Raw genomic sequence first — 16533 nt, 5'->3', positions numbered from 1 at the left:
TCTCTCAACATAAACTATAGGATGATGTCCCAAGTGGTCTCTCTCACTCCCTTTCCCTTCCCGAGCCCTACTAAACAACCCTACTGAGTGAGACACACGAGGAATTCCCCACAGCATAAACTAGCTCATGGGTTCGAAAGAAACAAGGCAGAGTTCACTGTCCTAGGAAAACCGAGCTCAAGCCGCCTTTGGATTTGATTCATTGGTCTGCCTGCCTCTCCACTGTTAATACTCCAAGGCCTCGGTCGGGGGGGAAGGGAGTGAGCGAAGAAAAGCTATTTTTATCTCTCTCGTTCCCTTTCATGCATTCTTCCGAATTTCCCCTTGGCCTTGCAGAAAAAGAAAGTCATCACGCAACTCCCAGCGGGCAGCGGCTGCTTTAAAAAACTAACCCCGCCCCCTGGCTGGAGGGAGGGTTCCCTAGCCGGTGACGTCTGCCGCGCTCATTGATAAAAGCCGCGGGATTCCCTGGCCGCGGGTAGAGGCAGCGTGCGCGCGCGAAACTCCCGGGGCTCCACGTGATTTTTGTGCGGGGAGAGAGAACCGGGGAGAGGGCCGGCCCGCTCGCAGTAAGTGGGCCCCGTCAGCCATGGAGCCCGCTTGCTTCCTCCAGCCCCACCCGTTCGGCGATCCTGGGGTGGGCTCGGATTTATACAAGCCTTCGCCTCCCGCGGTCGCTTCGCCCAAATCCGACCGGGTAGAGCAGCCGAAGCCAGCCGAACCGACGCGGGTCATCACCGACCCGGTCTCCGGCAGATCCTACAGCAAAGGCCGCCTGCTTGGAAAGGTACGTGCGGTGTCTCGGGAGAGCGGTGGGCTACGCGGAACCGAAAGGCGAGGGAGTTTCTCCCTCCCCAGCCCCGCTGCCTCCTAGTCTGAGCCGGCCGGCTTCTAGCGTGCGCGGCCAGGGCTGGGTTCTGGCGCGCGCTAGTGAGGGATCGTGGATTTAAGGGCCAATTCCGACCTCCCCCTCTCCCCCCCCCCCGCGGAAAGCTACCCGCGAGTTACGACGGAGGAGACTTGTCGCGATAGGGGACCCAAAAGCGCCTCATCCGCTTTCCTTCCTCCCTCTTCTCGTTCTCTATTTGCTCGCGTGGAGGGTTTCCTTCCCCCGCCAAGCCTTCCCGCTTGATCCGAGGCAGGCATGTCGAGGCACGATTCTCTCTCCCTCTCCCCCCCCATCTCGTTTTGTGTGGGGCTTCGGGTGCAGATGGGGCTTTAATATTTAACTACTCGCCATTCATCCCCCCCACTTCGTATTTTAGTGCGCTCTTCCCCGTCCACCCACCCCACCCCCAAATGAGGAATCGTCCCAACAAGCGACCGGAGCTTTTAAAGAATAGATAGAAACGGTTACGCTACCCAAGTGGGTCTTAGTTTGGGGGGGGGGGTGCGAGAGAGGGAGAGAGAACGAATAGGAGGCGGGAAATGGCTGCGGTTTTCCCCCCAAAATTACAATAGGCCATCTCTTAGGACTTCTCCAGGGCAGCTATGATTCCATTTGACTGAGTCAAGCACGTCTGGGACCGGATGTTCAAATCGTAGTTCTTAGCTCTTTGGCGACTAGTAAGCCGTTTTCTGGTGGGTTTCTTTAGGTTTTGGGTTCTCTTGCAGATGCTGAACTGCAACTGCTGGTCTAATTCAGTGAATACGTTCTGGGATGCCATAACAGATCCCAAGTGCATTCTTATACTATTTGTACAACATGGACCACAGGGATCTGGGGGGGCGGAAGGGATATGGTTGGTGATTTAGATTACTTAATCTGCATTATTTATAGTCCTACTTCAACAAAGTAGGTGCTGGGGAAAGCTGACCACCATACCTTACACCTTCCAGAGAGCTAGTGTGATACCATGATTGGAGTTCTGGGATGGGATGTACCGTAGATGGCCATATTTAAAATTCTGTTTGCATGAAGTTTGTTGAGTTACCTTAGGCTGGTCATAGTCTCTGCCAACTGTTCTGTACAGGGCTAAGATTATGCTACTGTGACCTCCTTGGAAGAATGGTGGAGCCTAAATGTAAAAAATTTAGCAGACAACTTGGGGATTGGATCCCAACAGTTTCTCATGTTTATCCAGGAGTGTCAAGTAGCTTGCTTACCTCATGCAGTAGATTGCTATTGGAGGCTTGCTAATCTGCAATATGGAGGTTTCAGAAGGGTGGTGAGTGTCTGTTTCTGCTTGAAACATACGTTGTAGATATTTTCCAAATTTATTATGCAATTTTTGTGATACACAAATGACACAAGAAACTTGGTATACATACTTGTATAACATTATTGTTTATAAAATCCTAATAATAATAATAATAATAAGCACATATCTGATGTTTACTGTTGCGAAGCCATGTGAGCTTGCTAAAGATCAGGGATCAGCAACCTTTTTCAGCTGTGGGCTGGTCCACCATCCCTCAGACCATGTGGTGGGCAGGACTATATTTTGGGGGGAAATGAACAAATTCCTATGCCCCACAAATAACCCAGAGATGCATTTTAAATAAAAGTACACATTCTACTCATGTAAAAACACGCTGAATCCTGGTCTGTCCACGGGCCGGATTGAGAAGGTGATTGGGCCACATCCGGCCCCCGGGCCTTAGGTTGCCTACCCCTGCTAAAGATGCTCAAATGGATTCTAGGCAAGGACTTCAGTGATTGGAGAAGGGGCCTTCTGTCTGCTGTTCCCTTAAAGGAGCAGGGGCCTTCAGGGTTCCATTCATCCTTTGTTCCATTCTATAGCATCATTCCCTGGCAAATGCAAATTTTGCTCAGCAGCCGATTTAGTAACAAAGTCTGCAAAAGGATGCAATTTTTGTTGACAGAAAGGAAAAAAGATGACAGAACATTTTGAAACAGTAAAACAAATACAACACTGTGGTAATAGTTGATGAGATGTTGCATGACTGCACTGGTTATATGCATTGCAAACACTGGTTTCCCAGACTGCGCATATATTTTTCTTTTTTGCCTTAGAACTCTTCTGATTCAATTTTTTTCCCCTGGCTCAAAACCACCTTGCTCATTGAGCAATCTGTGTAATCAGGTTTCAGAGTAGCGGGTGGGGGAAAAGCAGCAGCATTTCCACTGGAAATCTCTCCTCTTGGTGAGCAAAGCTGGCATTGTTTCGAAGATCGTGCTTTGAAGGAGGGGTGCGTCGGTTGGTTCCTTTTGCCCTACATCAAACAATGTGATGTGTCATATGGAAAATCTGCTCATTGTGTATGGGGGTGTCTTGGCACTTCCAAACGCGGTAGAGCTAATGTCAAATTTGGCAGTGTGTATAATTCTCTCTCTCCCCCCAACCCCTGTTCTTACTGCTTCTTTGAAAGATCCTTTCTGGCAATACCAGCCAGAGCTGTTTCTGTGCTGATGCCCAAGCTAGGATTTTATGAGAAACTGGTTTCTCTTTGTTCAGGATGTTGTATAGGTGTGAGGCTTATTTTAGGTAAGGTGTAGGCTGCAGCAAAGATATACTTTCTTTACAGCCGGAAAAACCTGTCTCTAGTCCTCCTTCAGTGCTGGTTGTCTTGTGAGAAGAACTAAATCATATTCTGTTAAAAAAAGCATGATGACAGTGGGTGTGGGGAAACCCAAAGGAATAGACACAAACCCTAGGATAGTGAGAGCTGTAACATGAAATAAAATGTATGCCTGGAGAATGTGCTAAACCATAGTCAGAAGTGGAACTGTTTCTTTAAAATGGAATGTTTTCACTACATAACATGTTCAAATGTTTGAACTAGGAGAATATTTTGTTTACCATTATGAAAATAAGTTGGTTTTCAAGTTACACAAACTTGCCCATAAATTTTGAATATCCAAAGGGGCAGGACACAAATGCTGGACTTCCTCTGTTCGAGTTTCTCAAACTTGTCCCTCCTGACTTGGAATGGAACTTTTATTTTATTGAGCCATATACTTGGCCTAGGTTATAATTTCAATATATTGCAGTGTCACTGAGGGAATGGAATGGAATGAAAGAAATGTCTTGAGCATGTTTCCCAAATTTGAAATTATGATGCTGGATCCCTCTCGTTTAAACAAAACTTGGAAGCCCGTGAAATATTTGAATTGATTATTGAGTCTGTTCTTTAGCACCATGGTTGAGATATTACTGTGCTTAAGTGGCTATGACCATGTTTTGAAGTAGTCCATCCTTAAAGGACTTGAAGGGTGAGTTCACATTAGCTCTTGCCATCTGGCTGGGTTCCTGTTTTGGTATACTTTGCCTGAGGTGCTAAAGCAGTGATCTCAGGCATATGTTAGATGTTTCTCACACTTCAGGTTAGAATGCTTTTAGTCATGCGGCAATTGCATTTTCTGTGATCTCATCCTACTTAGATCTGAATTGGATCCCATCCTGATCCTGTTTCCTTGCTTTTTGTGGTCTTGATGTCTAGTTCTAGTTTTAGGCGAAGATCTGAGAGAATGCTGAGTATGTTGAAAGGAGGCACATGAACCTCAGTCCAAAGTCCAACCATTGACAAGCATCAGACCTCTGGGGTCTCTAGCAAAAATTGGTCTTCCCACTACTACTTATGAGCCTTTTAACTAGAGATTTTCTGTATATACAGCATATGCTGTACAACCAACCTTCTGAACTAAGGACTCCTCTTCTGATACCCATTACGCATGAATGAAAGCAGGCAGTTCTTCCAGTAACTTGTGATACCTTAAAAGAAGAGCCTTAAAATCTATCCTCAACTAGTGTTTTATGTTGACTTAGTTTTGGTGGCAAATATAGTCCTAGCACTATGGCTGAAGACCGCGGTTCCCCTATTTTTATTTTAGAAGTCAAATTGATGGTACAGGTGCCAGGGGGAAAGGAGACCTGAGATGCTTCCCATGAGTTGCTAATCTATCAAGGACAAGAAAGGAGTTCTCTTTAGCCCACCCTCCTAATTGCTGCCTTATTGGTTTGCAGGGTGGATTTGCAAGGTGCTATGAAGTAACAGACCTCTCGAGCAACAAGACCTATGCAGTGAAGGTCATTCCTCACAGCAGAGTGGCCAAGCCACACCAGCAGGAGAAGGTATGTAGCTCCCTAGTCCTGAGCAGAATGAGGATAGCTGGGGTGTTGGCCATGTCCTAGCTACCAACTCTTTCTGATTATGCTTCTTCCAGATCATCAATGAAATCGAGCTGCACAGAGACCTGCACCACAAACACATCGTGAAGTTCTCACATCATTTTGAGGATACGGAGAACATCTATATCTTCCTTGAGCACTGCAGCAGGAAAGTGAGTCCCAACTTTTCTTTCTCTACAGAGAACCTGTACCTCTCCATCAAGCATACTTTATTTCTATTGGACTCAATGTTTTATTGCACTGTGAACAAAGGGCAGCAGAAATAGAACCCGTAGAATGGTTTGCACTGAACAACAGGTCTCTGCCTATACAAGATATATCATCCACTGGATACTTCCTATGGGTACAATGGATGAAAGTATGGTTTTCTGTTATGATTAGACATGGTAGGAAAAGATGGGATATATTACTGCAGCATAGGGAGTTGCTGGATTAGAATGCCTCTTATTGTGTCAAAGCAGTAGGACCAGTAATAGTGGCAATTAGTGCTGCTGTCAGACATTTCCCAGGAGTGCTGGGGACCATGTAGGTCAGGCAGACCTCTTTCAGCATCCTTGGGAATGTAGGAATGTTCACAGGCAGGTTTCCTTACCGATACTGAATTGGCACATTTGCTGTTTGCCATTTGATACTCCTGCTTTGCATGATACAGCGCCACAAATGCTTGCATAAGAATCTGTCATACAGGTGCCCTTGGCATGGAAGCTGCAGCTGCCATGCATAACAGTCATGCTGTTTTAGCTGCTTGTTCTGTTTGCAGTTCAAACCCCTGTAAACACAGTAAGTCAGCCACTGGCATCTTAATGGCTTTGGCTGCTCTGGGATAGATCAAACTTGATATAAAACTGCCCTGCAAGGATTACTTGTTGGAATAGTGCTTGTATAGAAGGAATTGGGATCGGATCCAGGATTTCACACAGGAACTTCATTTTGCTAAAACAGAACTGGTTATTGCTATCTAGAGGCTTTTCTTGGAGCACTTCAGTTGCATTTCTTAATGTTTAATAGAGTTCGTTTATCTTCATTCGGCTTGCTTGTAAGCCTTGCATGATTAAATCTGCAGTCTTCACATCCATTTTGGAATAACTGTTGGGAGAGGTTTAGTAAATCCCCCTGGACTCAGTATAAAGGGCACATTGTAGCAAATCTTGGAATCTTTGTGATTAGACCCTGAAAAGAGATTTATTTTGAGAGAAGCCATAAAACATGAAGACGCATCCCTAGCTGGATTCAGAGGTTTAGGATGGGAGAAGGAGGAAAATCTGATAGTGGAAGACAAGTGTGTGAGAGTTTGGAATACTTGCCCAAACCACTGTTTTGAACCTGAGAGGAGGTTGGCTTAGCATTGTCCAGTGAGCTTCATGGCTGAGGAGTCCTTTGAATATGGTGCTTCCAATACTAATACTGGAACAACTACACCGCCCTGGTTCTTGCCTGCAATACACCAGGACAACTAGTCATTCTTAGACTAATAATAGTCTGCAAGAGCATCTCTGTAACCAAACCTTTTCTCTTGCAGTCTTTGGCACATATCTGGAAATCCCGGCACACTCTTCTGGAGGCAGAGGTCCGATATTACCTCAAACAGATCATCTCTGCCTTGAAATACCTCCACCTTAAGGGCATCCTGCACCGGGATCTGAAACTGGGTATGTGCAACATAGCAGCTCTCTTGTTCATTTGGGAGCGAATTTGTATTGTTGAGGTTGAAGTAACCTTCAGAAGTCGGCATCTAATCTCCTTGTATCTTAGAAACTTGCATTTAAAAAATACAAAAACTGGGTTTCTAGATACTAAAGTCTATTCAGGAAATGCTGTTCTGTGGGGAATAAGCACAGCTTTGTCTTCTAGGTATCTAGAGGAGGAACTGCTGAGACAGTTGCACAATGTTTGACATTTAGAGCCCTGTTATTTTCTGTTGCAGGTAACTTTTTCATCAATGAAAACATGGAACTGAAAGTTGGAGACTTTGGTTTGGCTGCCAGACTGGAGCCCGCAGACCAGCGAAAAAAGTAGGTGGCTTGATGGATCACTTTCGTATGCTCTTTCTTTGTCGAATGCTGCCCTAGCTTACTCCAGAGTAAAGAGGTTCTCTTACAGTGTCTCCTTGGCCTGTTTATCCCACCACACACACCCCTTTGCAGCTGTGTGCGTTTGGGGAAGGGGGAATTGGAGTACAACAGGGACACTGGACTTGAAATACTCCTTTGCTTCAGCCTGGAACTTGGTGGTGAAAGGAACAAAGCAGTTACTGTGTGTGCAGTTCTGTCTAAGGCAGAAGCCTCATGTTTGCACAGCAGAGAGAAACAATGCCCAACCTTATATTGGATTTCTGCCTCATGCAAAGTGTTGGTTGCTGCTGTAACTGCGATGGGCAAGCATACAGCGTAGAAAGGAGTTCTGGATGGGGAAGGGTTCTTAACACAACAGGGTAGCAGTGAGTGGGTATAGGTGCAAGGGACAGCCGAGTCAGTACTATTGCGATTCTAGTCAGAAAGATGTGACTGAGGCTACTGGGAGGCTCACGCAGCAAAGTAGTATGGTATTGGTTGGTTCATTCACATGTTGCAGGGGCACCAGGGGGCTGGAAAAGGAGCTACAGTGAGATGCGCCAGTCAGAGCCTCAGCTGCAGCCTTGAAAACTGGCAGAATGATCTTGTCAGATCAGGGTTTTTGTTACCCACTTGATCAGCTGTGATCCTATTGTAGTAAAATAAACCTTGTTCACTGTTTGCTTTAAGAAACTATAATCCAGCCTGTACTATTGCAAAAGAGGACGCCCAACGTCTAACAGTAGAACTCTTTTAAAAAGGGAGAAAAGAGACCTTTTTAAAATAAGAGTTCTGTGGTTAATTGAATCGCATGTTGTAACTTTCCCCAGGTACATGTTTACTCAGCTTAAATCTTTGCAGTAGGAAATGAATCTGAGAGGATGTTGTGAAAGTGGTATTTCTGTAGAAACTTCGGTGAAGTTGGCGTGGCTTGGCATGGTCTATGGTAGAAGATCTTAAGATGTCACAAACGAAGCTGCCCTGAGCCAAACCACTTGTTCATGATAGCCAAGGGATTGAGCTTGAGACAGAGTTCTGCATGCAAATCCTGCACTCTATTCTTTCCCCTTTACTCTTCTGGCAGCAGCATTTCCTATGCCAGAACTTCCCTTTTTGTACTGCCGACATGGCAAGGAATCCCTGCTGTAGCCCAACTAATGATCCTATGTGTGTTTGCTTCCAGGACTATCTGTGGTACCCCCAATTACCTTGCCCCCGAAGTGCTCCTGCGACAAGGGCATGGGCCGGAGTCAGATGTGTGGTCTTTGGGCTGTGTCATGTAAGTCCAAAGCACGTTTTTTCCCCTCTGAAGGCTTCTTGCAGGCCTGTTTCAGTGCTGCAACTTCTTGGCTTTTTAGCTCTTGTTGTATAGCTAAATGGGAGGAAGCAGGATTCTTTGGCCAGCATGTTCTAGCACAGTGGTTCTCAACCTGTGGGTCCCCAGATGTTGTTGGACTACAATTCCCATCACCCCTAATCTCTGGCCTTGCTAGCTAGGGGTGATGGGAGTTGTAGTCCAACAACATCTGGGGACCCACAGGTTGAGAAAGGCTGCCTAGCACAACATAAACCTTGTTGAAGATTAGGTACTAAAAAATAATAGGCTACAAGCAAGAGCTTGGAGTGGGCGGCAAATGCAGGAACCCTAAGGAGAAGCTGCGATGAAATTAAATGCATGAAGCGTGGAGTCTGCATGCAGCTGAGCAGCCTAAATTCTAGCTGTTGACACCTTGCTTCAAACAAAGGATTCCTCTTCTCAAAAAATGTTGATGGCTTTGTTGGGGAAATTGTTAGTTAGCCACAGAGCACCACTGCATATCCCTCTATCTGGGGCTCAAACAGACAGGTGGTAATTGAAGTTGGGGTTATTGGAGATTGGTAGAATGAGGAATCAGTTTGCTCCAAGTATATTGGGATCAAATTGCAAACAGCTTTGTAGGGCTTCTTGCTAAGTGCTTATTGCCTCCCTATTGCTTCCTACAAATGCTGAAGCGCTTGTGTCAGCTTGACAGCATAGTGCACCATGTTCTGCACTAGATGAAGCTCACAAACACTTACCAAGGGCATCTTAAGAGGGAAAGTAGCGGTTGAAGCTTTTCAGAGGTTGATAAAGCTGAGGGCTTTGCCAATTTATTTTAAGTGCTCTTGGCTATGATAGTAGTGTGGAATTCAGGCTACCTGTTGGGTCCCCTGAGCAATGGAAGTATTGGTCTGAGTATTAGATAAAAGATGCTTGTATGCTGAGCACATGTTGCTAGCATAGCTTGACTGCAACTAGACCCATAAAGCTGTGCCCAAAATGATTGCTTAAATGTATTTCTGGGCCATATATAAGGAGGTCTGTTTTAAGGACAAACCTGTTTATTTGATGAAACTCAAAACGCCACAAAGCTGCTGCTAATCTTCCACAATCTTATTGACAATTTCATTAGAACAAATGGAAAAAGTGGCTGGCCTGTGGTTCACAGCTGGCTATTTGGCTCAGGTGCTATTCGGCTGCTTTCCGGAGTGTCGTCTTAAAAAATAGTTTGTGCCTTCAGTTGTCTTTGCCCTGGTTAGCCACAGCTTCCTGTTAAGTTTTCACAGCGCAGTAAATGGAAATTTTTTATCTTGAGTGCTGGGGGGTGAGGGAAGAGTAGCCTTGAACCTGGTGACTGCAAAGGGGAGATCCCGCCTTCTCTCCTTTTCCCAGTTTTCAGCTAGGCACAGAACCTCTTCTAGAAAGGCTTGGCTTGCTAGCTCTGATCACATGGAAGGACTGTCACTTGCTCTCCGGATGTGCCTCCGGTCTGCAAGCACCTGAAGCGACAGCAGTGTCTTATGAGCTTCATTACAGGGAGCACTTAATTGGGTGTTGCCACCTGTCAGACTTCCTCCAGAGTTGTTGCTGAGTCATGTGCTTATGGAGGCTGCCAAGGGCAGGCTGCTAGGCCAGAACTATTCTGGAGTCTCCTGAGCACTGAGTGAATTCACCACTTGCCACCTTTCTTCTCCCCACCCCTCAGGTACACGTTGCTATGTGGGACCCCCCCTTTTGAGACTTCTGACCTCAAGGAGACCTACAAGTGCATCAAGCATGTCACGTACACGCTCCCAGCCTTCCTTTCCCTACCAGCCAAGAACCTGCTTGTTGGCATCTTGAAACGCAACCCCCAGGACCGCTTCACGCTGGAGGAGATCTTGGACCATGAGTTCTTCAGCAAAGTGAGCAGCAATCTTGTGTGTGTGTGTGTGTGTGTGTGTGTGTGTGTGTGTGTGTGTGTTCTAGCGATGTCACTGCCAAGGTAGTAAGCTAGGCTACACAACATGCTGTAAGGCGAGAAGTAGCAATATCTCTTTCTTGGGGTGATAACTTCTTCCTATTCATATGGAGTCTGTGACTGGGCCACCTCCATTATTGGAATGGCAGTGTTCTATTAATATGGGTGTTAGCTCCTGGGATCCTGCCTGGATTGCAATTTAGATAATTACATCCTGCTTCTAATTATCGCTTAACAATCCTCAGATATCTTTGCTCTATGCTGCCTGGTTATTATACCCTTTCCAAGGGTGCATGTGATTTAGAGGACTTGCAAAACTTGTGAATGTGGCCAAATCCTGTCGATTGGCAATAGGGCCTTGAAGAAGCTGGCATTGGTCCAGTATATTGTGCACAGTCTGTTCTGATGCATAGCTCAGCTTCGCTAATTAGTTTCCTCAACTTTCAAGGGGTACACGCCTGATAAGCTCCCACCCAGCAGCTGTGTGATGGTGCCAGAACTGAACCCTCCCAACCCTGCCAGGAGCCTGTTTGTAAAGGTCACAAAGACTCTCTTTGGGAAAAGAAAGTCAAAAGGTAAGTTGCACGTTGACCTCTTGTTCTGGGAACTGACTGTAGCCCCTGTGAAAACTTATGCTCACACTTCTGCTTAATAAGAGCCAAAGGCCCACCTAGGTCAGTGTTTGGTTCATGCCAAGGCCAACAATATGCCTTTGGGAAGCACATAAGCAAGGCATGAGGCTAATAGCAACATGTTGGTCCTGCCTGGAAGTAGCCACTAGTTTTCCCTTGATGTTTCATCTGCAGGATTGGGAAACTGGGAGATACTAGGATTGGCAATAAACTCCAGACACTGCAGCCCTTCACCACCTGATGCATGGAATAGAAGAATATGGGGAAAGGAGACTTGCCACTTGGATCTGTAAATTAACACCAAGTGGCCAAGCCAGAGCAACCCCTAGAACTCCCATGTTAGTCCCTAACCCCTAATGTATGTACTTGACAGAGTCTACTTTAAGCAATATCTGCAGCCCTGACCTGTTGACTTTGTGTTAGGATCTTATTAACTTGTATTCTTCTTACTTTAGTTAAGAAGGCTCCTTCAGAAGAGAGAGATGATATCTCCAAGCTGGTAACAGGCCTTGTGAAGACCTCCATCTGTAGGCAACTGAGCCACAAAACTGTCGAAGGGAATGAGGTAAACTAACTGCAGGAACTTGGCTGTTCAGTTGTGGCTTTCAGAGGAAGGAAAGAGAAACAAGGAAGTTACCCTGCTATGTGCTGATCAGACTTTCTGCCTCCTTAGGTCACTCCTTTGAATGGTCAGAGTCCTGGCTCTAGCCCAGTAGATACGGTAGCAGAGGAAGCCTCACAGAAATCCATCTCCAGGTCCATTCGTGGGACGATGGCTAGCAGCAGCTGTGAAGGTGAGAAGTGGCAATGTCTCAATTAGCAGTTCCTCCTTAACAGTGTATTTTGGTCAGATGAAATCTGCTGTCTGTCAGGACTAGTCCCAGGGTGGTAGAGGGCCCTTCAAGAGCAAAGCAGAGAAGCACTTCATCGTGGACAGTAGGGCCAACAAGCAGTTTAAGTCTTGAGCAGACTGGCAGGTTCAGTCTCACAATGCCTATCAGTCATCGAAACTGAACAACAAATCCATTCTTAGAGGCGGGGTAACTCTGGATACTGGAGACAATTGGGGAGGGCCATTGCTGTCACATCCTCCATTGTTTCTGAAAAAAATTCATTTCTGCTCATGGTTAGATAATGAATTCTATTCTGGGTTCGATGGTCTTTTGGCTGGGTCCTGTAGGTCTTAATGTTAGAAGTGGCTTAATTTGAGGATGCAAAACTGTGGCCCTGCAGAGGTTGTTGGGCCCCAATTTCCTTCAGCCCTAGACTGCATAGCCAGTGGTTGGAGATGATGAGAGTTGTAATCGAGCAACGGGGGGCAAGGGGTCAACAGGTTCTTCAGCCTTTCTCTTCCCACTCCCGTTTGAATTTTGAGCTTCGGGAGCAGAAAATCTCTTGAGCTTGGCCCATGTAAGCTGATTTTGTAAAAACTTAACTATCTTCTTCCCCTCTTTCCCCCACCCACTAGTATTTGAAGACTGTGTCACAGCATCATCTGTCATTGAATCAGCCATTGGTCTTCTGAAGAACTGTCTATCTGTCATGCCACCAGGTAACTTAAGCTTCAGGGAGTATCACAATCCCTGGGATGGTTAGAGACAAATGGAAGAACTGTTGTCTTGGATGTTGATATTAGGGGGGAGAAGCAGGAGAGGTGCAGCCCTAGTTCCTCTAACCTGCTAAAGAGGCTTTTAACATCAGGCTCCCTGGGTCTCGGTTACCTGATATTTGTCGTCATCCAGAATAAGGGCCACCTCCTTTTAGGTAGCATCCTGATGGAATGCAGAAACTAAGGGGTGGGGTGTGTGTCCATCTACCTATTTATCTAGATAAATGGTAATCCAATGATTAGTTTGCAACATCTGGGGGTAGGAAAGTTGAGACTGATTCTGTTCCTATCCCAAGCATGACCTCTTCTCTTTCAACCTCATTTCAGTACCACTTTTGAAATAGGTTTGAACCTATTAGCTTTATTTAATGAGTACCTTTCTTCCCTGTCCAGCTGAGAGGAATCCTGCTTCCCTGGCCTGCCATGAGCACTTTGTCTGGGTGAGCAAGTGGGTGGACTATTCCAACAAGTATGGTTTCGGCTATCAGCTCTCCAACCACAGCATTGGTGTCCTCTTCAATGATGGAACTCATATGGCCCTTTCTGCCAACTGGAAGTGAGTGGAAGAAACAGATTTCCTGGAGGGTTTTGAGGTTGGGAAGTGTAGAAGTGTAGTCATGGCCTACCTTGACTAGGGTTCAGGTCCTACTTAGCCACCTTCTGGTGTGGTGAGGGGGACTGCAAGACATTATATGAATCAAATTCTTGGGTAACCCACAAGCATGAGAGAAGGGGCTTCCCCTGCTTGGAGCAAGGCTAGAGGACTAGATTGTGGGAGAAGTTGAACATTGTGCTAAAGCAAGCATTCTTTTTAGTGTGAGCATTTCTGCTTGCCAGGCAGAAAGACCTCCCTTCTCCCTGTGTGTTCTGGGGGGGTTCTACCAACCCCTGCCCGCAAGTAGCTGGAGGAGGAGAGGAGGGCAAGCCCAGTTTGCAATAGCAGGCACCCTTGCACTGGTTCCAGCTAGTTGAATGCACTTAGTTGAATCAGGCCCTATCTTTATGATCTTATGGCAGTGGGGACAGTCTGTGTTTACCCACATGGGGGTTTGTCTTGGGATGATGCAAAAGGTCTGATTCAATAAGGAACAGACAACCTTTAAGGGTTTGGGTTTTTTGGAGCATAGCAGATAGACCACTTTCATAAACTGAAGCTAAAGTTTTATGACTACAATCTGGCTACTGCAGCTAACTGCATTCTCTTTCCCTTCAGGAAAGTGCATTACAACCTGACAAACAGCAAGCATTTCTCCTTCCCGGCTTCAGCTGTCCCTGAGCAGCTGCAGGGGCAGATGGGTGTCCTGCAGTACTTTGCCTCATATATGGAACAGCATCTAATGAAGGTGAGCAGCTGCCTGGCTTGGCGTAGTTGGTATGTGTGTACAGAGTTAGTTGCATTGGCTTGCTGACGACTCAGCTCGATGCAGAAAACACGAGTTGCGTTTTAGCAGAGAACAATCCCCCCTTCGTCTCAAGTATGTTTGACTATATTCAAGGTTCATAGGAAAAGCCTCCCTTGAGGTCTTGTGGGATACACCTGAAAGAACTGAAGCTTTCATTATACAGTGGTGCCCCGCAAGACGAATGCCTCGCAAGATGAAAAACCCGCTAGACGAAAGGGTTTTCCGTTTTTCGAGGCGCTTCGCAAGACGAATTTCCCTATGGGCTTGCTTCGCAAGACGAAAACATCTTGCGAGTCTTGCGATTTTTTTCGCTGTTTTCTCCCTTTTTCTTGGCGCTAATCCGCTAAGCCACTAATAGGGTTGCTTCGCAAGACGAAAAAAACGCTAGACGAAGAGAATCACGGAACGGATTCTTTTCGTCTTGCGAGGCACCACTGTATTGGCCAAACTTTGGTTCGAGGCTCCAAACACCAAAACATGTATTTGGTGGGCTCTTTACTGCCAGATTCTGCACTCCTAGTTGCCTTGCCATGCCTGCTCACTCTTTATGATTACTTCATGTACTCAAAGTCTCAACTGATGGATCGAGTAGGACTTCCTTTCCCAAACAGAGATGATCCATTAAACGGATGTGCTAATTCATGTTCCTTGAATTTGGCCAATACTTACCTTCTCCTTTGGCTTGGCAGTAGTGTCAGGGATAAAGTTATACAGAAAAACAATTGCTAGGACTAAGCCAGTCATGTGGTGCCAATGATTCTCTAATTTCTCTTTTTTCTTCCCTTCTCTCCACTCCCTCCCCCCCCCCCAAAAAAAATCCCAGGGAGGAGACTTACCCAGCATAGATGAGACTGGACAGGTTCCACTGTTGCTTCTACAATGGGTGAAGACTAATCAGGCCTTATTGATGCTTTTTAGCAATGGAACCTTTCAGGTAATAATGGCACCAAGTCTTTTTAGCAGATTACGTAGGCCTTATGTCCTACCTATTGATGGAGGTGGCACATGCTGGCGTTTCATATCCAGTTGCTATAACTATTGTGGTGGGGTATAATCTGAAGTGTTGCCTTTTGATTTGGACAAGAAGCTTTCTATGGAGTGCTTCTGAGAATGTGGATGCTAAGCTGAAGGTAGATGCTGGGCTATCTGCTTTGTAGAGCACATTCAGTTTGTTATGGCTATTCTGCTTTTTTTGAGTAGCAGCTGGTGTCTTGAAATTAAGAATTCTAACACATTTTAAAGCACCTCTACAAATACTAAACATATCTGATTCCATAGGCCCTTTTCTAAATCTAGATTCCTATCCCTTCAGCAATTTGCCCTTTGTTTCCACTTAGATGGAGATGTCTGTGGTGGGGGCATAAAACTACCCTCCATATTAAGGCTATGCTAGCAGATACCTAGGTGCAGGCCGTGGTTGATGGCTAAACCCAATTGAGTTGGGAGTTGAGGGTAGGGAGTGCTACACAGAAAGAGGCACAAGTATTAAATGCCTGTTGTGCTCCATCTCCTTTATTCTAGGTGAACTTCTACAATGATCATACCAAGGTGATCTTCAGCAAACCTGACCACACCTGCCTCCTCACCTACATAAACCGTGACAGGAATTCCTACACCTACAAGCTCAGCAGCATTGCAGAACTTGGCTGTTCACCGGAGCTCCAGCGTAGGCTCAAATACATCCTTAAGCTGCTTCAACAGCGAGTGGATGCATAAGGCTACAGGGTGGACACCTGGTATCCTTGGCCCTTTCTGTTCTTCCAAGAGCTTTGTTGTTAATGGTGCAGGAGAAGGCAATGCTTGAGACATCAGAATTCTTCCTTGGTCACATGCCTTTCTACAAGGGAAAAGTTCAAAACCCAAACTGCACTCAGATTGGGCCAAACCCTTCTTCGGAATCCATCAACTTCTGGGATGCTAGCCACCTAATGACTTTTTATTATTGTTAAAGAAATGGGATTTTTTTTCACTTGCTTTGACATGACTGCTCCAGTCCACATTGGAGAGGAGGAGTAGAGATAACTGCCTTTACTCCTGTGTGGCCTTTGCACAGATGGTTATGCACATTGGCTTGTTCATGGGGAGGGGAGAATCTGTGATCCATACACTCCATGGGAAACAAGTAGTGAGGGTAATAGCAATTTTTTTTTTTTTTAAGTTTTCTGAGTTTTGTCCAGTGCCTAATGCCAAATCTGCTGTTGGATCTTGGCATCTCAGAGTCTGAAGGGTTAAAGGGCTGTGAGTCCAGTTCATGTATTCAGGCTAAATCAAGTGATTTCTGTTGTGAGCCATTTCAGGCTCTTGCAACACTACCGCTGCCTTCCCGTGGAATGCAGTTTTTTGTTTCGTTTTTTGCTCAGAGTTGCATTACTTGCCTAATCCTTGGCTGGTTCTGACTCATGGACCAAACAAGAAATCTGTGAATTGGGTGTGGCTGCTCTGCTAAGAAGGGCAGCAGAAACGGATACTGCAGAGGCACAAGATC

The 16533-nt window shown here is 45.9% G+C and overlaps 1 protein-coding gene across 1 annotated transcript; it reads left to right on the top strand.

The window, feature by feature from the left end:
* Nucleotides 1–486: 486 nt before the first annotated feature.
* On the top strand, nt 487–16200 carry PLK3 (polo like kinase 3). Its single transcript, XM_081866760.1, has 15 exons — nt 487–787; nt 4929–5036; nt 5129–5245; nt 6613–6742; nt 7018–7105; nt 8328–8423; nt 10150–10348; nt 10853–10979; nt 11492–11601; nt 11710–11830; nt 12505–12588; nt 13039–13201; nt 13859–13988; nt 14872–14982; nt 15570–16200. Exons 1-15 carry the CDS (start codon nt 590–592, stop codon nt 15762–15764), a joined length of 1977 nt encoding a protein of 658 aa, XP_081722886.1. The 5' UTR covers nt 487–589; the 3' UTR covers nt 15765–16200.
* Nucleotides 16201–16533: the final 333 nt, after the last annotated feature.

The sequence above is a fragment of the Podarcis erhardii genome (genome assembly GCF_964252035.2).
Source record: "Podarcis erhardii genome assembly, chromosome: 6".
NCBI lineage: Eukaryota > Metazoa > Chordata > Lepidosauria > Squamata > Lacertidae > Podarcis > Podarcis erhardii.
Note: the sequence above shows the minus strand (reverse complement) of the source record. Positions and strands in the feature narration are given on the sequence as shown.